This window comes from Notamacropus eugenii, chromosome 1, assembly GCF_028372415.1.
Source record: "Notamacropus eugenii isolate mMacEug1 chromosome 1, mMacEug1.pri_v2, whole genome shotgun sequence".
In the NCBI taxonomy this organism is placed as follows: Eukaryota; Metazoa; Chordata; class Mammalia; order Diprotodontia; family Macropodidae; genus Notamacropus; species Notamacropus eugenii.
Window position 1 is genome coordinate 595,645,266 of NC_092872.1, and position 27,917 is coordinate 595,673,182.

Genomic DNA, 27,917 nt, shown 5'->3' on the forward strand with positions numbered 1-27,917 from the left:
TTAAAGCATAGATGTCAGTCAAATAACCTGTTTTCCATTTTCACTGGTTGGTACATGAGAACCATCCGTTCTAGGGGTGGAGCCAGTTATGACTGGTACTACATTCACAACATTCTCTTCCCTTTTTTAGTAGCAATTTTATAGTAATAGCATTGCTATTCAAAGTGTCATAAGTTGACAAAGACATTTGAATATTTCCTCAGCATAATCTGAAGTGATCTGAGCACCACCTTAGTCTTGGTACAGGTCTGTCACATTCACAGTAGTGGTGGTTCAGCTGCTATTGTCTGATTAAAACTAACTGGATCAGAATCTAGTTCCTATTTACAACAGAACTGAACTTATTTGAGATTTTAAAATGGTATCCTAAGTAGTTTTATTCTGATTGGCTCAATCTTCTTGAGGTGCTTTCTTCTACAAGACTGAAATATATGTTTAAAAGGAAGGAGAACTGTCTTCTTCAGAGCCTTGAGTTCTCTACCACTCAGCTCCCATTCCAATCAGTTTCTAAGAGTTTTAAGTTGGTTGTAATTTGGATGTTGGCTAATTTTTTAAAATTACAATCCCTTTTTAAGGCTGTGAGAACTAATGCTTTAGAAGCAGTAGAATGAGTGATGTTGGCTTACTTTTAACATAATCTTATTGAGCCACTAAATAGAAATCATCAGCTAGTCATCTAAAAAAAGACTTGTGGGTCATTCAAAAGCTAAATATTTTCTACAAAGAATAAGGACCTCCCTTTTCAGTATCTCTAGGTATTTCTGACATGCCTATTAATAGCATCTTTAGAAAAAGATTGAGTAAAACTTCAATTAACTATAATGTTCATTAATTTTATCTTATAGTTAACTCAGTGTCAATCAGAAACCCGTTTCTGTGTCATACCTTTCTTTTGAAAACCCTTCTAAATATGTTAGTCCACCTTTTTGCCTAGGTACAGCTTGGTAAATAGAACTGATTCTTTCTTTGATGGATGTGCATCCTTCACTTCTCAAGATCCTGGGCATAAAGACTAATTCTCACTATTCATGATAGTAGAGATAAATACAGAAGGTGTTGGAGACGGGGACAAAGTGGTACTGATTCATAGGATGTACTGTGAAAGAGATGATTCTTTACTAAACAACTGGTATGTCTCTAAAAATAAATATTAAAAATGTAGTTTACGTTAAAAAAAATCAACAAGATTTTCTTAAGCATTACTATGTGCTAAATATGCACTATGCAAAGCACTGAGTATACAAATGACCAAAAAAAATCAGACAATCTCTTCCCTCAAGAAACTTGGATTCTACTGGAGAAATAGCATACATGTGCACATGCACACACACATACATACATACACACATACACAAGTAAATCTAGTACATCTGAAATACATGCAAAATACAATGTAATATTTTTGGACAGAGGGGAGCATAGCAGCTGGGAGATCAGGAAAGCTCTTCTGTGTTGATGTTTAATGTGGACCTTTAAAGAAGCTAGGGGTTCTAATAGATAGAGATAAACAGGAAATGTATTCTAAGAATGGACTATCAGCTATGCCAAAAATTCTAGTTACTTGGGTTCTGGTTGATCAAGATTTTGCTATTAACAACACAATGAAAGATGAAAGAAAATTTCCTACAACTTCAGAATCAGCACACAGTGACCTAGCTGATTATAAAGAACCTCAGGGTGGGTTGGCTGAGGGTCTGGGTGTGGCAGTCGGGGGCAAGATGGGTACTTCCTCCTTTTCCTGAGTCAGTGTTGATAGATGTGAAATACATATTAATCAGCCAATAAATATTTATTAGGTACTGAGGATACAAATAAAGAGAATGAAATAATTCGTCCTTAAAATGAGCTTACATTCTAACTGGAGAATTACAGTTTGGTTACATTCTAATTCTATGCTGGCCAGAAGATGGTGTCATCTGAGGGAAGCCAACTTTCCATGAAAACAAATAAACAAAAGGAGAATAAGAGGAAGAGGTCTAAAATGAAGGGCAACTCGGTAACAATAGAACTGGAGTTCCAGGGACAGCGGGCCAGGTAGAAGGGAGCCTGTGTCCTCAGGCAACATGCCTTGCTAAGGTCCAGGAGAAACATCAGTCCTGGATATCCAGCACACAGTACCAATACTGCCAAGGTCTCAGTGTCCAAAACTGAAGTTCAGGAGAATATTCAAGAGGAATAAAAGTACAGGGGAAACATCTGAGAGGAATAAAACAATAAACTGTGCGGACTTTTCCTTTTAATAATAATAGCGGACATTTATATGGTTCTGTAAGTTTTGCAAAGTTCTTTTTCCATACTTTATTCCCTCATAATAACACCATAAGGTAGTTCCTACTATATTGAGAAGGAAACTAAGTCTCTGAGATAGTGAGTTGTCTATGCTCAAACAGCAAGTTTAATGTCAGAGGTGAGACCTGAAACCAAATCTTTCTTGATCTCACCTTTAGCAGTTCCACTACCCCATGCTGCCTTTCTCATAATGGAGCTTAGGACAAGCAAACCAGGAGGGAGCCATCACCTGCCCTTAGGTTTGGGGACACAGACATAATCTTCATAGTTGGTAAAGTGAATAACTTACTGTCCATTGTCTACAGGGAAGATTATTTTGAGCCATGATTGGTTGAGATGGTCACTGTGGAAAATGCCTCGTTAATGCTATGTATAGCTATAGATTGGATTTTGCTATTGCATAATAAAGTCTGAGAGACACCATAGTATAATGAATGAAACTGGCACAGGAGCTAGAAGGACCTTGGTTTATGTCCTGCATTTAACACACACTGACCCTGGGAAAGTCACTTCTCTTGCAGGGTCATAAACTCTCTGAGGCTCTTGAGTTACAGAGAAGATGCCAGTCTGCTTCAGTAAAGGGAGCTTCCTCATAAGAATCAGTGAAATCAGGAAGACCTACATTCCAGTATAGGCTCAGGCACTTACTAAGCTGTGTGACACTGGAAAAGTCACTTAACTTCTGTTTGCTCAGTTGCCTCAAATGTAAAGTTGGGACGTTAACAGCATCTACCTTGCATTAGATTAAATGAGATAGTGATTGTAAAGTGCTTAGCATGGTGTCTGACAAATAGTAGGCTCTACATAAATGAATATTCTCTTTCCTTCACCCCATCCTCCCTCCTGAAAGACCAGGGATGCCACCAGTCAGTCTTATGCAAGATGCTTTCTTTTAGTCAATGGCAGGAGAAATGAGTCTATAAGTCCTTCAAGAGGCTGCTCCTAGAATTTCGAACTCTGTATGACTCCTAGGTCTGTATTCACTTCATACATACATGAAGCTCAGAGACCCTCTATAGAGCCAAGTGTTTTCCTATCTCTGATGTCACAGGTAGGGGGGTGCCAATTGGTTAGGAAAGTATATATTTCTAAGTTGGAAAGTTGTAAAGCATTGAAAATTCTAGGTATGGAGAGTTCCAGAAAAAGAGCAGAGTGGAAGGGAAGGGTTACCAGGTTGGAGAAGAAGGTGTAGCTAAGACAAAGAGAGGATGTTAGATGGAAAAAGCTGACACTCCTTAAGTATTTCTTAACTATAAAAATCCATTCCTGAACACACTGGCTATTCCCATAAACTACAAGAGAATGTTATAGAGCTGGGCACACTCGAGTATGCAAACCCTCCTCTCCCACAGGGCAAAGTGAAACTTAACAACCCAGGACAACAATAACATCAATTAGACAATGATTCCAGGAGGCAGTAGAAGTCCCCACCATTCAAGCTTAGGGTAGGGAGTTCAAGGTAACAACCCTTTTTCTCGATTGGTTACAGAAACATGCCTGAGTGATGGAAATTTTGTTTTGTTTTTTTAATGCTAAATATTTTTGAGATGGAACAGTTGCTTAAGACCCACCTCACATCTACTGCTCCCTCCCTCTTCTGTGCCTCCACTCTAGTGCATAGACTTACATCTTAAAAGGCCTCTGATTTCACACATAAAATCGCCTTTTCTGGACTATAGCACCTAGAAGTCAGAAGACGTTGGTTCTGTAGTCCCCAACCTACTTGCTGTGTAAGCCTGGAAAAATCAAGATCACTCTGCGTCTATTTTTTCTTCATTGTAGAACAGAAGCTGCCCTGCCTATCCCATAGGGATACTTAGATCAAACAAGATAACATTATTTGAAAGTGTTTTGTTATCTGTAAATTGTTATACAAATATATGGGTAAATGTGAGGAACCATCCCTTTCTAGACAAAAAAGGTCGCCTTTCAAGTGCACCCAGGGTGCCTGCCTCCTTGCCCCCCAAAAATCTACTTCTAAAATATACTATAATCAAATCTCATTCTAGTCTTTGGCAATTATAACCAAGTTCATTTTTCTAGTTAATGAGTCTAGAATTTTAATAAACAAGTTTTAATCATTATAATGAAAACTTCACCCTAAGAAACATACTTGTCCTTTAAAGAAAATATAGATACCCACATTCTGATTTCCAAATCAGTCACTTTATCATGCTCTCACCACATAAAAAGAAACCACAGGGTTATCTAATGCCCTGCCTCTTTGAAACCAATAAGATGCTTAATGTGTGTTGAATGAAATAATCACAGTTTTTTAAAGGAGTATGGGAAATACAACAAAAAAATCCCTTTTTCCAAGATCCTTATGCAGCCTTGTCTTCTCTAATAAGACTCTGAAAAATGACTAATTTGGAAATGTTTCACATGATTGCACCTCTATAAACTATGGTCTCAGGGAGAGGATAGAGAGGGAGGAAGGAACAGAATATGCAACTCAAAACTTTAAAAATTGTTTTTAAAAATTGTTTTAACGTAATTGAGGGAAAAATAAAATATTACATTAAAAAAGTAAATGTACTAAAGAAAGATAATGCCAAACTTGAATACAAGGAGACCAAAAGCACAAGGGTAAGGTAAGCATTAAAGTTCCTTGCAAGTGGGCCACATAGGCCAAGTATCTTGGGGGCTGAGGAGAGTGTCGAGTGACAGAACATAAAACATAACATGGAGGAAAGTGGGTATCATTACAATAGCTGCTTGAAGATCATCTTCTAAATATTTTTAAATGACTACCCTTCCCCCAAGGGGGGAAAAACATTGCTGTAAGAGCTATGAAAGAACATTGCAAAATGCCATGATCATATTAGCTAAATGAGTTTATTGTTAGAAGTAGGGTCAGAGTATGTATTTTCAGAAAAAAAAATGTTTCATTTTTTTGATAATGTCTAATGATTTGAATGTAGCACTAAACCATGCCTATAAGGTGCCAGCCACTTCATCTGAATTTGGAAGTGTTACGAATTGTGTTGCAAAATTCAAACATTTGACATGGAACACCTTTAATGCTACCCTTTGGTAAAAGGCAGGAACATATTAGGAAGAGCTATTAGTTTTCTTCCTGGAGACCCTACAGTTCCAAATGCCTTCTGATGACAGCCACAATAGATATGGAAAACCTTTCAATAGGATTCCTACTGTGGACCCCTGTCTCCTTTTCAGGAATCGACCAAGTTTTGAAATCCCTGTTTCGCCCCTGGCTAATACTGCCATCTTGTACGCATTTAGCTTGATCAGTTTGGCAGGTTATGAAAGACTTAATGATGCAAACACATGTGGCAGATGCTGTTCTCATGATAGTTCAGGAGCCTCCAAGCCACTGCTGGTAGCTTGCCAGCTTCATCTTCAACACGGAAGAGCATTATGCTTTCAAGCCCCCTTTGCAGCTTGCCCTTAGGGACCACTGCTGAAGCAGTAATAAAATTCAGAATGGGCCTTAGGAAGTCAACTTGTTGGTTTGCTTTCAAGGGTGTCTTTTTCATTATCACACTTTGTTTTAATGGAACCCAAAGGTTGTTCTTTAAGAGAAGAAATGTAAATAAAATTCTATAAAAATCAGCTTTGTTTATAGAAAGAAATTAGATGTACAGAAACAAGATTGTTAAATATCATTTTTGAAGTTAAATTTTTTTCTCACAACATTTTTGATAAGAAGTACTTTATGAAAAATAAAACTTGACACTTTTCCAAAAAGGCCTGCTAAATGTTTTTCACCTGTTACACAGAGATGCAAGTGGAAATGGAGAGAGAGGTATGGGAGAAGCCAGGCCCTCCCATCCCACTAGTATGGAAATCACTAATAGTATTGTAAGTGAAGTAGGGACTTCAGTGGAAAAACATTGCATCTCAGTCAGTGAATAACATATACTAAGTATGTGTCTTTAATTTTTACTCTGGGTGCTCTGGAGGGGGAGTAAAGAAATAGAAAATAAGATGCAGTAAGCAATCTCCATCAATCTCATCAAAAACATTTTCCCTTATTTACAGATATCTATGTTCTAGGCACCATACAGACATAGGTCATGACCCCATAAGTATGAACGTATTCAAATACAGGAAATTTTTTAGTATCTAGGATAATTAATAAAAAGGTCATGTCCCTTGTCACCTGTATGCCCTTGGGCAAATCATTTAACCTCTCTAAGGTTTTGTTTTACTCATTTACAAAATGGAAGATATTTTAATAAATTGCCTTTCAGTTCCTTCTAGTTCTGCCTCTCTGACCCTAAGATCTTATCTGGGTGAATCACTACTATTCAATTTTCCTGCTAACTGTGCAAGACCACTGGGAGCAGGTGGGAATTCAGCAGCTCTTTTACACTGCAGGAGCAGTAGATATCTTAGCCAAGAGGGTATTCTAGATACATAATATGACTTAAAAGAAAGCTCTATTACAGATTTATCAGCAAAGTGGGAAAATGTAAAGGAGATGAGGCAATCTTATTAGGATGCTCCATGACATCCCTTATGTGGCTGTTTGCTTGTACCAAGTGATCTGGATGTTTGCACCTGTATATATATATATATATATATATATATATATATATATATATATATATAGCTGCCCCCCCCAAAAGAAATTTGGATCTTTTATTACAGCAAGAGTAATATTATTCATGACTCTGTGGCTTTGGGATGACACAGTATTAAAGGACTCTGGACAAACTTCCCTGGGGCACACTGTTGATGTTCATATCCATTTGTTCTAGAAGATGCCCAGTAAAAGTACAACGTCTACCTGTTTTCCTTGTGATCCATGTGATTACCTCTTTCCATAACTGGTCTTATTATTTATAGTTCCAGTGCACATTACACAGTTCATCTATATATTTTTCAGAAAGTTAATGCTTTTTATTCTCCAATAATAGTATTTAGTACCAGCCATTGGTGGGTGCTACTCAGAAATTGCCTTTGCCTAGAAGCTGTTCAAGGTGGAGGATGGAAACCCAAACAGTCGGGTTGATCACTTTGGCCATTTGGACAACGTCATCAGAACCTCTCCTGGTCAATAAGATTGGTTCTGAACAGTTGAGCATGAAGAGAGTTTAAAATATGTGCTCAGTCTTTCTGAGCTATAGCTTACCAACCAGGCAGTATACAATAGCCCAGATACAAAGCAGTCAATTCACATTTGGCAAGAGTGTAGAGAATGGAGTAGAATGTTCTTAAATATATCTGTTATTGCATAATCATCATTCAAACTCTTATGTAATTTCTTTTGAACTAAGATGACTATTAATTAAAGTTTAGAAAATATGAAACGTTCATCTATTTATTCCCAGTACATCAACTCTTTATGGGTTAGTCTTCTCTCACACATGACATCTATTAACACTAATGGGAATTACACACACACATGCATTCAAAGAAGAATAAATCTCCTTTAGTTAACATGTCTCTGATGCTCTAAAGAACTTACATTCTGTGTTACTGGAAGTTTAAGTAAAAATAAATGTTCCTAACTATCCAATAGACTCTCCTTATGTTTATAAATGTTGACTATTTATAAATTAATCATTGTCCTTGATAGAAAGTATTCATTAAAATAATTTTCTGTTAAAAGTTAGAAATACATAAATATTAAAAAGAACTTTTCTCATGGAAGAGATTCAATTAAATATCCGTGCACCGGTGTGAAGAACATATTGTGAAACTGTGGTGGCCTGTTTTCTGGTCATTATTAATCCAGAAACCTTAATGATGAACAACATTTGTGTCATTGTCTACACAAATTTAATTTGTTTATGCAGCAGTTCAGCTAATCCTGCAATCTGCTTTTCTCAAACGAGGACAGATAATGGAGACACAGTTCTTTACAAGTCTACAGGCTTTTAAATTCTGATAAAATCAGGATTCTTCACTGGGTCTTGCCACAGCTCTGAATTAAACCACTTTAAATGTAATTACTGAAGCTGGCTGTACATCAGGAACATCCATTAAAAAAATTGATTGACCATGCTGTTGCGGGAGGCATTTTATGAACAAATGATCATGATGGGTCCAGAACTGTAATTTATAAAGGCAAAAAAGCAGGTAAATACTTTGTCAGTGATAATGAGAGGTTCACTGGGTAATGAATTTTTTTTTTTGCTTTTTTAACCAGCTTCTTCGAAGAACCGTGGTCCATGGCCATCTTTCACGATCGTTTTATTGATCTTAAGAAAGAACTCCGTCAAATACTAGCATCTAAAGAGGTAAAAGAAGTGACTGCCCAATGTGTGTGTTATTACTTGCAAACTGTAAGCAGTCTGAAATTGCTAGTCATTTAAATTTTTGCCTTTATACCCACTAGACTATTTTACTTCTAAGATTAACTTCACTTCTAAAGTCAGTCCTTAGGTATGTACAGATATATATAATGATGCATCCATGAGTGCTATGATCCTTTATTTTAAGAGAAAGATTTTTTCCAGAACTTGTTTTCTTAGCAATTTTGGCTTCAAAGTTGTTACAATTACACACACCTCCCCCCCTCCCAACCCCAGAATGTAGATTAAATTCCTGTAACCCTTGCTTGTAATTAACTAGCTACTTTTTTTCATACCAAAAATACCTGGGAGTTTTATTGAACTGCAAGCTCAAGGAGAGAGTAGTATGTCCATTATAACCTTAAAAAACAAAGGGTATCTCAGACTACATTTCAAGAAGACTATCATTCCAAACAAGAGCATTGATGGTCCCATTAGTTAAATCACATCTGGGGTAGCATGTGTTGTTCTGGCCTCCATATCTTAAGAAAAATATTGAGAAGTTGGAGAGTTGCAAGTGGAGGGCAGACAGAAAGATGAAGGAACTGGAGGTCATGATTTGGAATTGCAATCATTTCTTTCAAATATTTGAAGAGTAGTCTTGTGGGAGAGTTTGCTCTCCTTGGCCCCATAGAGCAGAACTCTGAACCCTGGATGTTACAAGGACATCAATTTCAGTTGAGTCTTTTACTTTCTAACAGTCTCAGCTGCCCAAGTAATGGGAGGAGCTACCCTTGGTAGGGAGTTAACTAGCTATTTTTAAAAAGACTTACAAATAAATCATCCAAATGTCAAAATTTATTCTCAAGAATAAATTGAAAGATTCATCAGAGGTACAGAATGAACTTGACAATGAGCTGTCTCAAGTTAGTTTCCCTCAAATACCTAACCTTCTGGCAACTAGTCTGTTGACTTCCCACAACCTATTCCACCCCATTCCAGCTATGTATCATTGATCTTCCCATCAGCCACAAATATATTGCTTCCATGATTAAAAACAAACAAGAAAACTCTGAACTTCCTTTCTGTGATCATAATCTATCATCCCACCTTCCTCTATGCCTTACTCCTCCTAAATCTATTCTTCCTCTGCATCCTAACCTTCAGCCCTTCCACCTTTCCCATAGTCAGCGCTATTCTGGCTTCATTTCCATCCCTCTCGATCTCAGCCCTTTATTCAATCAGAGCAACTAGACATTCTCCTCTACTTTTTAATTCCTTGTCCTGTTGTTGCTCATGCCTTGTTAAACCCCACCCTTACATTACTCCCACTATGTACCTCCTCCGCCCCTATTTGCCTGCTTTTGAACGGAACTAAAGCAGTCATTTAACTGAGCTAACTAGGTCCACTTAAAGTTATGAGCCTAATATTAATTGGACTTTCTTGGCAGTAAGGCAATCCTTTCACTTTTCTTTAAATGATCCTCCATTCCATTCATTGAAGCAATTGTTTCAAACATTCTCTGCTTTCAAGCTTCCCACACTGCTTTTTTACCCCACTTTCTCAGCTAAGGACTTTACCTCATACTTTACTGAGAAAATGGAGACTTAAAACCCTTGACCTCTATTTCCTCCCATCTTTGATGAAAATGTGGCTTTCATATCCAAGCCAACCCTAGATTCCACCCTCCCTCCTGTCTTCTTCAGCATATTTCTTACACTTATTCCCTCCTGCTCTAATCTTAGTATCTTCCAGTCTATTGGGCTTGCAGAACCTGATGCCTACCAACATGACAATCCTCTGCCATCCTTACCAAAAAACCTCATTATATTTTACTACTTGCATTAATTGTCATCCATTATCCTAAATCTCTCCTCCCTTTCACTCTCCTTTCCTTGAAAAAGCTATATGTACTTGGTGACTCCATTTCCTCTCCTTTCTCCTAAATGCCCTATAATATAGCTTCTAATTCATCACTGAAGTTGTCGATTATTGTCAAATCTAATGACTTTTTCTGAGTTCTCATATTTTTTTGACCACTCTGCAGCATCTAACACTGTTGACCGCCTTTTCTTCCTGAATTCTCCTTCCTATATGACTGCTCCTCCTCATGCTATTTTGCTGGATTTTCATCCATTTCATGTCAGGTCAAGTCAAGTAGCATTTATTAAGTGCCTACTATGTTTTAGGGATTATGCTAAGCATTAATTGTGGGTATACTCCAAGGTTCTATCCTGTGCCTTTTCTTTTCCCTATACTCTGTCACTTTATAACCTCATAAAAGTGAATTCAATTCACCATAAATTAAATTACTATGTATTCTGTATATGTAAATACTTCTTACACACATACACACACACACACACACACACATATGAAAGAGTTTCTCTCTTGAACTCCAATTCCAAATCACCAAATGCCCACTAAACATCTTAAAACAAATATCCTGTAGTCATTTCAAAACTGGTATGTCTAAGTAGAACTCATCATTTTTGACACAAAACTCACCCCTCTTCTGGATTTCAGGTCTGAAACTTAATCATCAGCCTCAACACCTCACTCTCAGTGATGGCCAATCAGTTGCCAAATCCTGCCATTTCCACACTCACACTGTTACCACACTAATTCAGACTCTCACTACCTCTTACCTGGACAAATTACAGGATCCTCCTATTTTTGTCTTCTGAATTAAGTGCCCCTCCTCTCCAATCCATCCTCCACACAGATACCAACTTAATTCTCCTAAAGAGCATGACTGACCATGTCATTCTTCCTATAAACTCCAGGGCTAAACTCTATTTAACATCTAGGAGCAAATATAAACTCTGATTTGGAGCATTTAACATTCTTCACAACTTGTATCTCCTACCTTTCCAATCTTTTTATGCATTATTTCCCTCAGTATACCCTATATGGTCCAGCCATGTTAGCCTACTTGCTTACCTTCACACTTAACGTTCTATCTTTGTGCCTTTTCATTGGCTATCCCCTATGCCTAGAAAACTCCATTCTCACCCCCATGTTTTAGAATCTCTGGCTTCCTTCAGAGCTTAACTCAATACCACATTATATGGGAAGCCATTCTTGAGCCTTCAGTTGCTACTACTGCCTTCCATTCTAAGGTTACCTTGTATGTATCTTGTATATACTTATTTACGAACACATTGTTTCCTCGCATTAGAATGTAAGTTTCTCACTGATATGTACGTTTTGGTTTTTGTCTTTTAATCCATGCAGCACAGTGCCTAGTGCCTAGCAAGTAAAACATAAATGACTGTTGATTGCTAAGCTCGTGATATTTTTTACTAGGGAATTACATGGCCATACCTGTATAGTAGGAAGGTAATTTTTCCATGAATTAGACAAGACACAAACTAATAACAGGAAGGCCAGTTAGGGGACTATCACAATAATCCTGGCAAGAAGTGATGAGCACCTAAATCAGAACAAAAGTAGTATGATGAAGCTGGCAAAGAAGTAGAGCAAAGCAGACAGATTTGGGAGATGTTACGGTGTTAGAATCATCAGGATTTAGTTACTGTAGATATGAGGCAAAGACAGACTCTTGGGGGAACACTCACTCTAAGAGATCAGGAGGATAAGAAACCAGTGGGAAAGACAAAATCTCCAATCAGGAGAGTGAGGTAACTTCCAGGAAATGAAGGGAATAGGAAGAATGCAGTAGAAAGGAGTAGCCAACAGTATCAGAAAGGATTGAAAAGAAGGCCAGCGAACTGGTAATCAGGTCATTAATGATCTTTGAGAGAGGTGTTGCAGTAGAGTAGTGGGGTAGACATGTGATTGCAAAGGGTTAAGGAAAAAGTGGATAGTGAAGAAGTGGCAGGTAGGTGGCACAGTGGATAGAGTACCAGTCAGGAAAACCTCATCATCCTGAGTTCAAATCTGGCCTCAGATACTATCTGTGTGACCTGGGATAAGTCACTTAACCCTGCTTGTCTGTTCCTCATTTGTAAGGTGAGGTAGAGAAGGATGTGACAAACCACTCCAGTATCTTTGCCAAGAAAATTCCAAACAGATACAATGGAACAACAAAGTAGAATAGCAGGTACAAAAAATGTTTTCTCAAAGTTCATCTTTGAAGATAAAAGGTTTGAATAATTAGTGGATGGGATGGAAATGTCAAGAGGAAGCTTTTTTTTTTTTTTAAGAATCTGAGGGGGGTGGAGCCAAGATGGCGGAGTAGAAAGACGCACATACACATAGCTCCGAACCCACAACCCATAGAACATCTACAAAAAAGTAACTCATGACAAATTCTGCACCCAGAGGCCACAGAACATTGGAGCGAGGGAGATTTCTGTTCCAGAGAGACCTGCAAACCTCTCGCAAAAGGTCCTTCGCGCCGTGGACTGGGCGCCGGGACTGGGAGCTCAGTACAGCCCTGCCGCGGCCGCGGCACCGAGAGGAAAAGATCCGAGCAGGCTTCAGGGATGGAATCTCCAGCGGCCACGCGGGTCCCTCCACCCATAGGTGACAGGGGTCAGTGAGAGGGTCTCTTTGGTGGGTCAAGAGGGGAGTGGGGTGCCCCCATAACTCAGGCCCCCTCAGGAGGCAACAGCAGAGGCAGGAACAGACCAGGGCTCCCAAGCAGGCAGGAGCCTGGATCCATTGTTGAAGGTCTCTGCATAAACCCCCTGAGAGAACTGAGCCTGAGAGGCGGCCCTGCCCCGACCTGATCACCTGAACTTAATCTCACACTGAATAGCAACCCTGCCCCCGCCAAAAGCCCTGAGGCTGGCAAGCAGCATTTGAATCTCAAACCCCAAGCACTGGCTGGGAGGATCTGGAGGCGAGGTGGGTGTGAAGAGAATATTCAGAAGTCAAATCACTGACTGGGAAAATGCCCAGAAAAGGGAAAAGAAATAAGACTATAGAAGGTTACTTTCTTGGGGAACAGGCATTTGCTCCCTTCCTTTCTGATGAGGAAGAACAATGCTTACCATCAGGCAAAGACACAGAAGTCAAGGCCTCTATATCCCAGCCCACTCAATGGTCTCAGGCCATAGAAGAGCTCATAGAAAATCAAGTTAGAGAGGTGGAAGAAAAGCTGGGAAGAGAAATGAGAGACATGCAGTCAAAGCATGAACAGCAGATCAGCTCCCTGCTAAAGGAGACCCAAAAAAATGCTGAAGAAAATAACACCTTGAAAAATAGGCTAACTCAATTGGCAAAAGAGGTTCAAGAAGCCAATGAGGAGAAGAATGCTTTCAATAGCAGAATTAGCCAAATGGAAAAGGAGATTCAAAAGCTCACTGAAGAAAATAATTCTTTCAAAATTAGAATGGAACAGATGGAGGCTAATGACTTTATGAGAAACCAAAAAATCACAAAACAAAACCAAAAGAATGAAAAAATGCAAGATAATGTGAAATATCTCATTGGAAAAACAACTGGCCTGGAGAATAGATCCAGGAGAGACAATTTAAAAATTATGGGCCTACCTGAAAGCCAGGATCAAAAAAAGAGCCTAGACATCATCTTTCATGAAATTATCAAGGAAAACTGCCTTGAGATTCTAGAACCAGAGGGCAAAATAAGTATTCAAGGAATCCACAGATCACCGCCTGAAAGAGATCCAAAAAGAGAAACTCCTAGGAACATTGTGGCCAAATTCCAGAGTTCCCAGATCAAGGAGAAAATATTGCAAACAGCTAGAAAGAAACAATTCAAGTATTGTGGAAATACAATCAGGATAACACAAGATCTAGCAACTTCCACATTAAGGGATCGAAGGGCGTGGAATAGGATATTCCATAAGTCAAAGGAACTAGGACTAAAACCAAGAATCACCTACCCAGCAAAACTGAATATAATACTTCAGGGGAAAAATTGGTCTTTCAATGAAATAGAGGACTTTCAAGCATTCTTGATGAAAAGACCAGAGCTGAAAAGAAAATTTGACTTTCAAACACAAGAATGAAGAGAAGCATGAAAAAGTAAATAGCAAAGAGAAGTCATAAGGGACTTTACAAAAGTTGAACTGTTTACATTCCTACATGGAAAGACAATATTTGTAACTCTTGAGACTATTCAGCATCTGGGTACAGGGTGAGATAACACACACACACATGCACACGCACACGCACACACACATAGAGACAGAGTGCACAGAGTGAACTGAAGAGGAGGGGATCATATCTTAAAAAAAAAAATGAAATCAAGCAGTGAGAGAGAAATATATTGGGAAGAGAAAGGGAGAAATGGAATGGGGCAAATTATCTCTCATAAAAGAGGCAAGCAAAAGACTTTTTAGTGAAGGGAAAAAGAGGGGAGGTGAGAGAAATACATGAAGTTTACTCTCATCACATTCCACTAAAGGAAGGAATAAAATGCACAGTCATTTTGGTATGAAAACCTATCTTATAATACAGGAAAGTGGGGGATAAGGGGATAAGCAGGGTGGGGGGGATGATGGAAGGGAGGGCATGGGGAGGAGGGAGCAATTTGAGGTCAACACTCATGGGGAGGGTCAGGATCAAAAGAGAGAACAGAAGTAATGGGGGACAGGATAGGATGGAGGGAAATATAATTAGTTCTTACACAACACTACTATTATGGAAGTCATTTGCAAAACTACACAGATCTGGCCTATATTGAATTGCTTGCCTTCCAAAGGGAAGGGGTGGGGAGGGAGGGAGGGCAGATTGGCAGACAGGGGCAATTAGAACGCTTGGTGTTTTGGGGTGGGGGTAGGGGACAAAAGGGGAGAAAATGTGGAACCCAAAATTTTGTGAAAATGAATGTTAAAAGTTAAATAAATTAATAAAAAAAAAAAGAATCTGAGAAAATGAAATATTATCTACAACCAGATAAGAAGGAGCCAGTGAAGGGTGATTGCTTGAAGATCCATGATATCTCCTGACATATGCTGGGACAAGGTCCCAAATAAGATGCACAGAGATGGGATCAAGGAGAGTGGAAGAATAATTAGTTTACATGAGCAGGAAGGCTAGATGTAGCTCTTATATGCAAAGGAAATAAGAGGAGACACGTTAATGCAGATTAGTTCTGACAGCCTTTTTCTACTTCTTGTTAGTGGTAATACTATGAAATTTGTGAGTCCCCACTCAAAAAGGATTCTTCAGGTTTGTTGGAAAACACACTTTTCATCATTATCATCCCAAATTCCCTATCTCTACACACCTAATTTCCCAAAAGTTTTATTATTATAGACCTCTTATGATTTTGTCATTCATTATTTTTTGGATCTTTTGTTAAATAAAGGTTAGTGGGGAGTTTCCTGCCAAGGCAACTGCCATATTTCACACATTATAATCCCTAGGTCTGCCATCACCTCTACCACTTGGGACAGAGGGTTGTGTTATTTAAATGTAAGGTTAAAATTGCACCTTCTGATTTTTCACAAGGTACTCAGAAATATCAGGATAATACCATGCAATGTGTCAGGTTTGGGGTTTTTTTTTTTTAGCAAGTTCACTGAGATAATTTCTGTTAGTTTTTTAAAACTGCCCTAATACAACTTAGCAGCTTTAGTATAGCTGCCTATGCCTCAAAAAGAAGTTGTTACTTGTCTGTTTGGTAGAGGAAGAATTTAAGTTCAGGTCTTCCTGACTAAAAGTCCACTAACTTCATAGCCTCTCTTAAGTTCATAAGTTTCTCTAAATCAAACCTTTTAAAACACTGAAAATTAACTCCAAACAATTAAAGAAATGTAGCATTTATTTTACTTAGTATTTCAAAGGTCTTTGGAAATTTGCTGACTGCATTTGAAAAATCTTAATTCTTGTAATTATTTCATTACTTAGAGTTAGTAGTATTTTTTTCTGTCTCAGCCTCCCTACAGAGTTTAGCTAAGTTTGGAATTCCAGCTGACTTCAAAAAAAGCTTTGTCAGTATGTGCAACAAGAAGAGAAAATGGACCACAATGAACCTGTGTCCTTCTCTTCCCCCACTGCAATGATTGTATGCTCTCTGAGGATAGGGGCTGTTTTTCATTCTTTGTAGCCCCAACACCTAGCACAATAACTGCACGTTAGGCTGTGAATAATGGCTTATTGGATTGAATTTTATTGTTTTAATATTAAATATTGTACTGCATATTAAATGACCGTATGCTTAAATAACCTTGGAATTATAGCCCTGTCAGCTCTCATACTTAATAATATAATAACATTCTTGGGTGTGAAGAATTCTCTTGTTTCTTTCCTTTCAAAATTAAAAAATGAAGAGTTTCAAATTAAAATAAAATATCACACAAGCTAATGTAATTTCAAAAAAGAATTGTTAATTCATGATTGTTTCAAAGTAGAGAAAAATATATATTGAAATATGGAGTGTTATACTTTGGTGCAGTTTTAAATAATTTCCTATGATATAATTTTAAGATAATTTATGATTTTTTAGTTTTAATAATATTATACTATTCATTTTTCTTTGGTGCTATAAGGACGCATGTTCAATCAGAATTCTGTCTTCAGATTTAGAAAATTATATATTTTTAGTTATACAGAAAATAAAACATCCATAACTTGCCTTTGAAAAATGATAAGTACAATTAATTTCAAACATAAGTATCAAGCTCAACTGAAATTTTTATGGAAGGAAAAAACCCATTGTTTATCTGATAATTATAGCTTTAAATTGTTTGTCCCTGAGTTTGACATTTTTATCAATTACTTTGATGAAGGAATAAATGACATGCTAATCAAATCTGCAGAAGACACAAAGCTGAGAGAAATTGCTAACACGCAGGAAGACAGACTTAGGCTGGAACAGAATCTTGACAGGCTAGAGATTGGGCTGAATCTAATGAGATGAATTCAACAGGAAAAATGTAAAGTCTTAAACTTAGGTTCAGCAAATCAACCTCACAAGTCTGTACTTGTTATAATTAGAAGCATAGTTAGAGAGCAGTTTATCAGAAAAAAGATTTGGAATTTTTCTTAGTAAGCTATAAGGTCAATATGAGTAAACAGTGTGAGGTAGTATCCAGAAAAGCTAATACAATCTTAGGCTACATTAAGAGAAAGACACAGCTTCCGGGAATAAGGAGATGGTGATAGACTTTCTGTGCTTCTGCCCTCGTCCAATCACTACTGTACTGCTCTTTCCTGGGCACGATGACTTAAAGAAGACATTGACTAGCTGGACATGTATAGAAGAGGACAACCAGGATGGTGAAGGGCTTATGTGTAAGATATAGGAGGATAAGTTGAAAAAATTAGGCATATTTAGCCTGGAGAAGAAAAAATTAAAGGGGGACATGTTAGCTGTATTCTACTATGTGAAAGGCTAGCATGCGGAAGAAGGATTGGATGTATTCTATTTGGTCCCAGAGGTCAAACCAGGAGCACTGATTGCTAACAGAACTGTCTTAGGGTAAAATGGGTTGCCTCCAGAGATGGTCAGTTTCCTCTCTTTATTGGTCTTTGGGCAAAGACTATATGGTCGTCCTTGTTTAGGATATTATATGAGTATTCCTTTTGAACATGTATTAGACTAGATGGCCACGGAGATCCTTTCCAAGGAAAAAATTCTGTGATTCTGAGAAACAGCAGTTCTTTGAATGCTGAAGCCTTTAACTAAAACTTGCTGACTGTTTGACAGGGATATTGTAGACAGGAGATGCGTTCCAGTCCCACTGCCTTTGTGACTGTGGAGTAAATCATATAACCTCCATGGATCTCAACTTACTCCTCATCTGTAAAATGAGATGGTTAGACTAGTTGGCTTTTAAGGTATCTTTCACCTCTGAGTTTCTATACTTCCAAAAATCACTAAAAATGAAACATTTTCTTTCTCTGATCTTTCTCACCATCTGTGCGGCTATCCTGGCTCTACACAAGTGGTTTGGTATTTTAATCTGTGTTCTGACCTTTGACTAGAGAAGAAAGGATTAAAGATATAGCTTAGATAGCCAATATAAAAGTCTTTTATATGGCAGGAAAAAAACACTTTTATTTAAATACAAAGATTTCTTCCTAAATAAGGAAGCACTTACTACAATCTTGTTCCTGTATTATTTGTACCTTTTGTCATTCGTATCTAATTGTTAATCCTAAGAAATGCTATTCAGAAAATTTACAACCTATCATTGTAATTCCAGTGGAATATATTCTAACTTACTGGTAAATGGTAATATGATCATACCTTCCTAATTCATTCCCATTCATTCCAAATTCAAATTAACTTCTATATTTTGTTTCCATATTTTGTAGGATGAAGAAATTCCTTCCATGGAAAATTTAGTTCTCCAAATAGTAGATGAGGAAATAAACCTGTGTGAAAAGCCGAAGAAATACCTTCAAAAGTTCTTTCAGGAAACTATCTATAAATCAGAAGTGGAAAAAAGCATCCTTGACTATCTGCACTACAATAATTACCACCTGCCTATGTATGCATGGCCAGGGATTATTTAGTTACAACCCACATTTTCAGTTTTATTGGTTCCATGAAGGTGGTTCTTCACATTGTCCTGACTATGAAACTTCACTATTAAGTCTGATATTAGATAGTGTCTTTGAGTGATGGCAAAGGACTGTAGTATTTAAACTTTCCAGTAGGTGGCACATGGCTTTGTCATCGCTGATCAGTGGAGTAGTACTAAAGTAGCACTATGGAGGGAACACTTAGAAATGCCATGCAGATTTGTTTATGTCATAACAGGCATTTTAGGAATAAAACTGAATTCTTGCTGTGTGCAAATCGTTTTCATTTGAGTTGTGATATTATTTGTTCTGTGAAATTTATTGGCCACTATTTTAGGTTTTTCTTAATAATAATAATGACAGTAACACCCTCGGTTTGGTTTCCTTATCTAAAAAAATGAGGGATCAGCTGAGGATCTCTAAGGTCCCTTCCAGCCTTCCCATTCTGAGATTCTATGAAAGGACATGCTCAAGGGAAGGAAGCCGGTCACTGGCCGAGTTACAGCTGGAACCCAGGGCTTCTGATTTCCACCATAATCATTAGTACTTACTGAAAAAGAAAATGTTTTTCTCTTGATTTTCCTAAAAAAAAGAACAATGAATGGGGATTAAGTTAAATCTTTAATCAGTGCCAATAACAGAATTAACTTCCCTGTCCATGGATAACCATAATGCTAATAACTAGCACTTATATAGACCTTTAAGTTTTACAAAGTTCTTAGCAAGTGTCTAAGGTCAGATTTGAACTCATGAAGATGAGTCTTCCTGTCCAGCACTAGCTGCCCCCACCCCCAACCACAACAACTTAAGGTTTGCAAAGTGCTTTACTAATATTATCTCATTTGATCCTCACAACAGCCTTGGGCTTCTTGACATTATTATCCTCATCTTACAGATGAGGAAACTGAAGCAGACAGATAGTAAGTGACTTAACTAGGATCATCTGGTTAGTGCCTGAGACTAAATTGGAATTTAAGTCTTTCTGACATCAAGTATTCTATCTACTGAGCCACCTAGCTGCCACAAGTTGTCTGACCTTAGTTTATCCTCATCAGAAAGTATTCTGAAATAAGAAAATTGCATCAACAACTTTATCCAGATGAGATTAACTAAATTTCTCATGTAGAAAATGCAAATATAAAAGTAGAGACAACCTGGAAATGTATGTTTATATACATACATGTGTCTATAAAATGTGTAAAATAGTCTACTTTGTTGTGTCATTATCTATAGTCCTCCCATAAGCATAAGTGTCTCCCCCTCCCAAAGCTGTGTCCTGGACTATATCTTCTCTCTTGGCAATTCCTTCAGCAACCACAGAGCCAGTTATCATCTGTAAATCAGTGGAGCCTAGATCTAAATAGCTGGCCTCATCTCTCTACTGAGCTCCGGTCTCCTACTCACAACCACCTGCCAGACATCTCCACCAAAACATCCCATAAGCATTTCAAATGCAAAACTGAACTTTTTATCTTTCCCCCTAAACCCATCCAGCTTCCTAACTTCCCATTTTTGCTTAAGGTGTCATCATGCTTTCAGTCAACTAGGTTACCACCCTTGGAAACATGCTCACCACTTCACTCTCCCCATTTCCCACAGTATTTCTAACTTTCATCTCCTTTTCTTCACCCCCATGGACACCACCCTAATTCAGGCCTTCATCACCTCTCACCTGGATTATTTCAACAGTCTCCTAACTGGATTACCGTCTTGAAGTTTCTCTTCAATCCATTCTCCACACAAATAATTTTTCCAAAACATAGCTCTGACCATATTAATCCTGTCTCAAGAACTTTATGTGGCCCCTTATTGCCTACAAGATAAAAAACTAACTCTTCAGCTTACTTTTCTGATCTTATATTTCCTCTATGTTCCAGCCATCCCAGTTAGGAACTCCCTCTTCCCCTCCACCTCTTGAAATCCCTATCTTCTTTCAAGAATGCTCTTCTATGCTAGCTCTCTTTCCAATCTCCTTCATTATTACAGGTCTCTCCCTTCTCCTCAAATTATGGTTTATACTTCTAGCTATGTATATGTTGTGTCCCCTAGAAGAATCCAAACTCCTTAAGAGCATCCATTGCATATTTTAAGCACTTTATAAATAGATTTTGAAGAAGAGTAGATGGTGTTGGATCTGTTTAATTTTCATTAAATTGTGTTTGAAAAGTAAATTCTTTAATAAGTACTATCCATTACATTTTGTCAGAAATCTTGTCCTTAGTATACAAAGTGAATTAAGTCAACATGATAAACATACAAATTGACTTGGGAACCAGTAGGAAAAACTACACAGAACAGTTCTTTATAGTATCTGAGGAGTGCTAATTTAGATACTTTAAAAAAAATGATTTTTTCATTTCGTTTCAATCAACTGTTGATTGAATATTCAACAAGTAAAGCTCAAAATTGGATTCATTTGTATATATTCCAGATTTATTTATTTCTTGACCTTAATGAAATATTTAGATAAAGTAGTAACACTTTTCAGAGATTCTGAAAATGAGAAGGATATCAGAGATCATCTAATCTGAACCTTCCTTGGAAGTCCCTTTAACAACACCCGTGATAGATGGTCATATGACATGTGACACTCACTTCACAGACGCAGATAGGAACCCACTCTATTTTTGACAACTCTGATTGTAAAAACCATAGTTTCCCAGATCAAGCATAGATTTTCCTTCCTGTCAACAAATGGCTCTGATTCTGACCTTTGGAATAGCACAAAATAAATAGAATCCTTCTTTGGGAAAATCGATTTTCTGCTTTTATAAACGTATCATATTTCCTTGTGGTTTTCTCTTTTGCCTAAATATCCTCAGTTCCCATATTCCTCACATGAAATGACATGAAGTACTCTTAAACCTGTTCAATCTTCAACATTTATAAACATGCTTTATTGTGTCAACATCCCTCTTAAATGTATCACCCAGAACTAAATATAACAATTTGGCCAAAACAAAGTACATCAGACTTGCTTCCCTTGTTCTGGATCTGACAATTTTATTAATACAGTTTACTCGGAAGATGGAAGCTTTACTGGCATATGCATTTTACTGTTGACTCATAATTGGACTGAAGTCAACTGAAAACTTCTTCATATCCATTCTGGAAAGCTAGCTCTCTCCCACCTGTATTTGCATATCTGATGGAACCAAAATAGAAGGTTTTCATTTAATCCTGTTAAATTTCCTCTTGGTCTGTCTGGCTCATTACTCCTAGTGGTCAAAATCTTTCTGGATCCTGATGTTATCATTCAGAGTACTTACTATCCTTCTAAGGTCTGTCACTCCCAACTTTAATGGGTGTGTTGTCCATTCCAGTTAATACACAGTAATATTAAATTTCATAGGACTGCTAACATCAATCTAACTATGATCCAGACCATAATTCACTATCCCAGTGACAAAAAAATATCATGACAGATTTTAGGTTCCTAGCTTAAATTATACATATATGTATATATATGATATTCATAATCAATTGGCAAGCATTTAATTTATTTCATATCTATTACATTCTAGAAACTGTGCTTGGCACAGTGATACAAAGACAAAAAATGAAATAGTCCCTTCTCTCCAGGAGTTTATACATTCTGTTGGGGGGTGGGGGAGGTAAGGGCAAAATTTGTATGCATACATGCACACATACACACAAAGAAAATAGAAGGTAATTTTAGTGGAGGGACACTAGCAGCCTGGGGAATCATCCTATATTTTCCTGATCCTTTAAATAAAGAAATGAGGATGAATTTGGAATGAGATTCTTAGTGAACCCATGCTAGCTTCCCCAGCGCTCACCATTTCCATTTCTAAGTACACACAAAAAAAACATTCAATAAACTACTCTAGAAATTTACTGGAAGTCAGTGTTGTGTTCACTGTTCTCAGAAATCACCTTTGCCTCCTTCAAAAATAAAAATGGGGACATTCGACCATCTCCAATCATTTGATATCTCTTGTTTTCCAACATTTCCTCAAATATCACATCTTCAAGTTTTGTTTTGTTTTCCCTAGTACCCCAGGGAGTAATTCATTGAAGCCAGGAAATATGATTTAAAGAACTCATAAGGTACATTATTACTATCTCTTCACTTAGCCTCCTCTTCAATTTTTCCTTGACCAGATCTGTTCTACTGTTTCAAAATAAGAAGTAGGCTAGTTATGCTTTTGGTGAAAAAAGAAATATGCCACCTGCTTCAACTAATGGGCCTGTCCTTTCTTTGTTCTTCCTGCTACTTTACACATACCTTTAAAATATCTTTTTATTGTCCTTAGTATTTTTTCAACCTTCAGCTCATTCTGGGTTTTAGTCTTCTTGCCACTAAGTATGTTTAAACTTCAATACCACTCTTCTTTTGATTAAAAGTAGTAAATTAAGTTTCAGACCTATTAAGGGGGAAAAAATCACAGTTGTGATCACAGAATTCTACACTAATTTTCTAACTCTGTCCTAAAAAACTATCTACTCATTTTTATATTATTACAAATGCTGGAGAGTTTTGATATTATGCCCTTTTCCCATTTCAACTCCCCCCTCCTTCCCCAGACTAGCAACTTTACATGAAAGAACATTAGACTCTGGATTTCTGACATCAGTCAAATTGTGCAAGCAGCAAAAGATCTGGTAAATGGAACCCTTTGGAGTTATTCACTAATAAGCTTTATGTGAATATATGTACAACAATGAAAGCAAGGACCAGGTAGCTACCTTTTCGTCTAGAAATAAATAGTATTTCAATCCAGCCATATGGCACAGACAGAACAACTGAGGTGGTGGATAACCACAATTGGACCACTACTTAATGCAAACTCAATTTAATACCAATTTAAGTCCAAGAAAGGCCTAAGAATAGGTTAGCACAAATAACTAAAACACATTTTTTTTTCCCTTTAGAGAATAAACTCATCCAGGTCATGCTCCTCAGCAAAATGAGAAAGTTTCAGTTGCAGTTCCCTAAAATATTTTGGCAATCATGAGCATAAAGGCTATGTTTGAACATTAATAGTCATAGATATGAAATAAGCTACTCTCAACATAAAGTTATAGCGGATAAAATTAATCAACATTGTAAACTAATTTAGACATCTAACGATGATGGTCTAGATTTCCCGTTGCTACCTTTTAGAGGGACAGGGATTGGACCTATGATTTCCTTAGTACAGAGGACTCCTGGAGGACAGTCACTCCACCATTTCAGATCAGTATCTTCTTTGAAATGTATTGTCTTAGATAGTGGCTGAGAACAGTGAGAAGCCAATGGACTTACTACAGAGTCACACAGCCATTAGGTGTCAGAGGAAGGACTTGAACCCACGACATTCTGCCTTCGAATCCAGCTCTCTCTCCACTATCCAATGTTGCCTTTTAAATGGAACATACTCTATCTTAATTAAGTAGGTCGATGTGAAGATATTCAGGCTAATTGTTTACTCTGTAAGAGATGCACATTTATGAAGTTAATGAATGGTCATCAGATTTTTGACTAGGGATTTCCTGAAAAGGGGAAGGAATATATATATATATATATATATATATATATATATAGATATAGATATAGATATAGATATATAGATATATAGATATAGATATAGATAGATAGATAGATAGATAGATAGATAGATAGATAGATAGATAAAATAACCAGGATAGTAGAGATAGGGAATAAAAGGAAGAACGCTTGAGGCGGGATTTGTGTATACTGCCATCAAGTACATTTAACTTTATTTAGAACTCCAAAGGGATAAAAAACAACCCTGTTATTTATTTATTCACTAAAGAAAAATCAACAAAAAAGGAAAGGAATTTTAGGTGATAGGCTCACTGTTTTATAAAAGCAATCAGTTGTAAAATCTGCATTAAAATATCAATGCCTGTCCTGCTTAAGTCTCTTGGCATCTACTATTAGTAACAATTTAGGATGTACAAACAGAAGCGAGGCCTACTAGACAGTATTGTCAAAATGATTCTATAAAAAATAAAAGTTCATTTTAATCATATCATATACATCAATTATGTCATGTTTCCCCCAAAGAATACATGGCATTAATGAGCCTCAGCACTGCTGAGTGTATTTTATTAGCTTTAATGAAAAGGGAGACCAACTGAATTCCAATAAAGCCCTGTTATTGCTTTTTTATACCTAAATAACACAGGAAGTAAAAAGGGGAGGGGAGGCAGGTGAATGTTCTGTGCTTCATAAAATGTAAAACCTAGCTATGAATATGCAAGTTCCAGAAATGGAGTATGTGCATGTAGGAGTGTTAGCTAAGAATGAGAGAGGGATCGAAAGTAGCCATGTGTGAGAAGCTGTTGATTGTTTTCTGGTTGAGAGAAGTGATGATAAGGTTTGTATAAAGTGTACATCGCTCATGGGGGAGGAGTAACCTGCAGCTGTATGCTAATGCTAATAGAAACAAATCTACTGCTCCCCCATTAACCAGGGAGGCAGGGAAGCACACATCACTGAACAAATACACTCACACTAGACAAATAAAATAACACACATAGACACACACACTCATCCCAGGACCACAAGGGAAGGAACAAGAAAGGGAAGGGACCAGCAGAAAGTATGCTTGCATCTGGCCAGATAGGAATCCCAGTTATCCTGTCACCCATCCTTGTAGGAAGAAAAAGTGAAAGGTGGTTGGGTATTTCTATATTCTCGTTTAATTGGGCTTTTTTTAAAAACTAGTTTTGTTTTCCCTTTCCTTTGGGGAGTTACTGAATGGCAGATAGCACAGCAGTCACTGGAAAGGTTAAGGAAAATTCAATCTTGATTCTTTGCGCTAAAAGTTATTGAATGCTGGACAATCACGAAGGGTTCCCAGTTTGTCCTGTCCTTCCTGGAAGCAGGACTGCGATTTGAGCACACACCGTTGTGTGCTCATATTTATGTTCTTAGGACGGATGGCTGTCCTTTGACAACCTCACAATGAAAATACAAAACTTTCTGCTGCTCAGACTCTCTGGCATTTAGGCCTCATCTTTCCTGAATTTCCTACCTGAAGAAGACATAAATAGCCATAAGTGCTCCACTTCTAGGAGAATACTCCTCCAACAGACTTACTTTGTGTAATAAAAGGAATGGGCTCCCTCCCATCACCCCAGAGCGGAATAATGGGAGCCGAGCAGATTGTCAGGGGGATACTTGAAACTTAAGGGATGGAAAATACTTCAGCTCTTTTTTCCCCCGAGCTGGGTGCAATAGAACAGCCTCATGGATTCTTTCTTGTTTTCTCTCTTTCATGTACTATTCTTTTGTGTGTAATTATTTAAACGGGAGATCCATAGCAGCTTTATGCTAATATGCTGAACAAAGGAGAGGGGCGGGGGAATGGGGAAAGAGGGTAAGGTGAATGGAGGCAAAGGGGGAGGCGATGGGGGCTGCGGGGTTCGCGTGTCGATCGCGTGCCCCTCAGACAGACACAACAATCACTAATTCCTCCAAACACAATACACTCTCTCCCGGGTCCCAACTCGACCTGGGTCAAACACTAGCAACGCAGGCCATTGTTTATACTTTTTGGCTACAATAGGTCTTAGAAAACCTGATGAACCTCTAACAGCAACCTACGTTTTCCTGCACTTAGCTGTTGGAAGAACCCGGGTAGTGGTATGGTTGGGGGCGGGGGGCGGGGGAGGTGTTTCCAGTCTTCTAGAAGCTAGAGAGGAAGGAGATGGCACTAGCCTGTCCAGTGAACTCTCGGCCTTTAAAAAGGTGCCTTGGTCACTTGCAAACAGTAAAGCTAGGGAATCCTCCTTTCGGGGTTGATTATTTATCTGCTTAAGAGGCTAAGCCAAGTTGGACGCTAAGAGAACACCGTACTTCTGCTAAAAATCCTCCTCATCCACTTTCTAGGGACTGTTAGCAAATTTCCTGCACCCCAAGGACTTAATCAGGTGGGTGGGGCCAGTAAGTAATAAAAAAAATTAAGATGTTCATTGACTGAAACTAGAGGTAAAAACAAAACACAAACAAATCCGCTCCTATGCCGTCCCCCCAGCGTCAGGGTCTGTAGTGCGAAAAGTAAAAGACCGCATCTGTTTTTTCCCACCGCCCCCCCAAAAAAGCCGGGGGATAGAGGAGAGTAACAAAGTCTGCAGTTGGAGTCGGAGCCCTAGCGTTACAGCAAATTCCAATATAGTTTGGCTTCCAGCTTGAGGTCCCTGGGAAGACCGATGTGGGCAGCCAGAACTGAAGGCCGGGTAGGGGTTATTAAGGAGAGGACCCTCAATCCTACTGGGAACCTGCTAACCAGAAAGCGAGAAAGATTCATTCAGACCTAACCTCGAGAGTCTTCAAATGGCAAAAACCTGACCTACAATTTACAGAAAGGAAATAAAAGCCAATATTAAGTGAATAGGAATAGGTTTTAATGATGGCAGAATGGGATTTGATACTTTGCTATTCAGAGATTAAAATAAAAACCTTTATTTTATGTCAGTAAAACCTATATGTACGTAGAGGTTGAAAAGAAAAAAGTATAGCAGACGCGAAGTCCCAGTTTCTCTCAGTCAACACAATCTGCTGCAGCTGTTTTGAAGGCTTTTTTTGGGGGGGACATTTTTTTCTTTTGGTCCAGCCCTGGGTTGTAAAATTAGTTTAGAAATACTTGTACCTTTCAAGTCTCAATTCATCTTTACCCTAAGAGACTGAAAGCAGTTTTTATTTCAGCTGGCTAGAGCTAGGAAAACAACAAAAAGAAACAGATCCTTTGAATCTAAGTATCTCAATAGGATTCAATAGATTTTCTTTGGTTAATTCATAGCTCTGTTTGAATTCACTGTGTACAAAGAGGGGGTGTTTTGTATTTTTTTTTTGCTTGTCTTACATTAATAGGCGTTCTTTTAAGACTTATTTTTTGAGGTTTGCAAGGTTACTTATTTTACCTGGTTATCTATTGAATAAATGGGAGTGTTATATATGTAATGCAAAATATGGTATGTACTGTAAGGGGAAGGTGGTTCTGAATACTGCCTTTGCACAGCAATCCAGGTGGAATCCGT

At 37.9% G+C, this 27,917-nt stretch overlaps 1 protein-coding gene across 3 annotated transcripts in view; it reads left to right on the top strand.

Annotated features, from left to right (window-relative positions):
- CFAP61 (cilia and flagella associated protein 61) overlaps positions 1-19,182 on the top strand; it is a 343,664-nt gene extending 324,482 nt beyond the window's left edge. For all 3 annotated transcript variants that reach the window (XM_072634555.1, XM_072634556.1, XM_072634557.1), the window contains 2 exons: positions 8,411-8,501; positions 18,696-19,182. In XM_072634555.1, the coding sequence (XP_072490656.1) occupies positions 8,411-8,501; positions 18,696-18,896 (292 nt within the window). In that variant the 3' untranslated portion in view covers positions 18,897-19,182. The remainder of the gene's footprint in view (positions 1-8,410; positions 8,502-18,695) is intronic.
- The last annotated feature ends 8,735 nt before the right edge of the window (positions 19,183-27,917 follow it).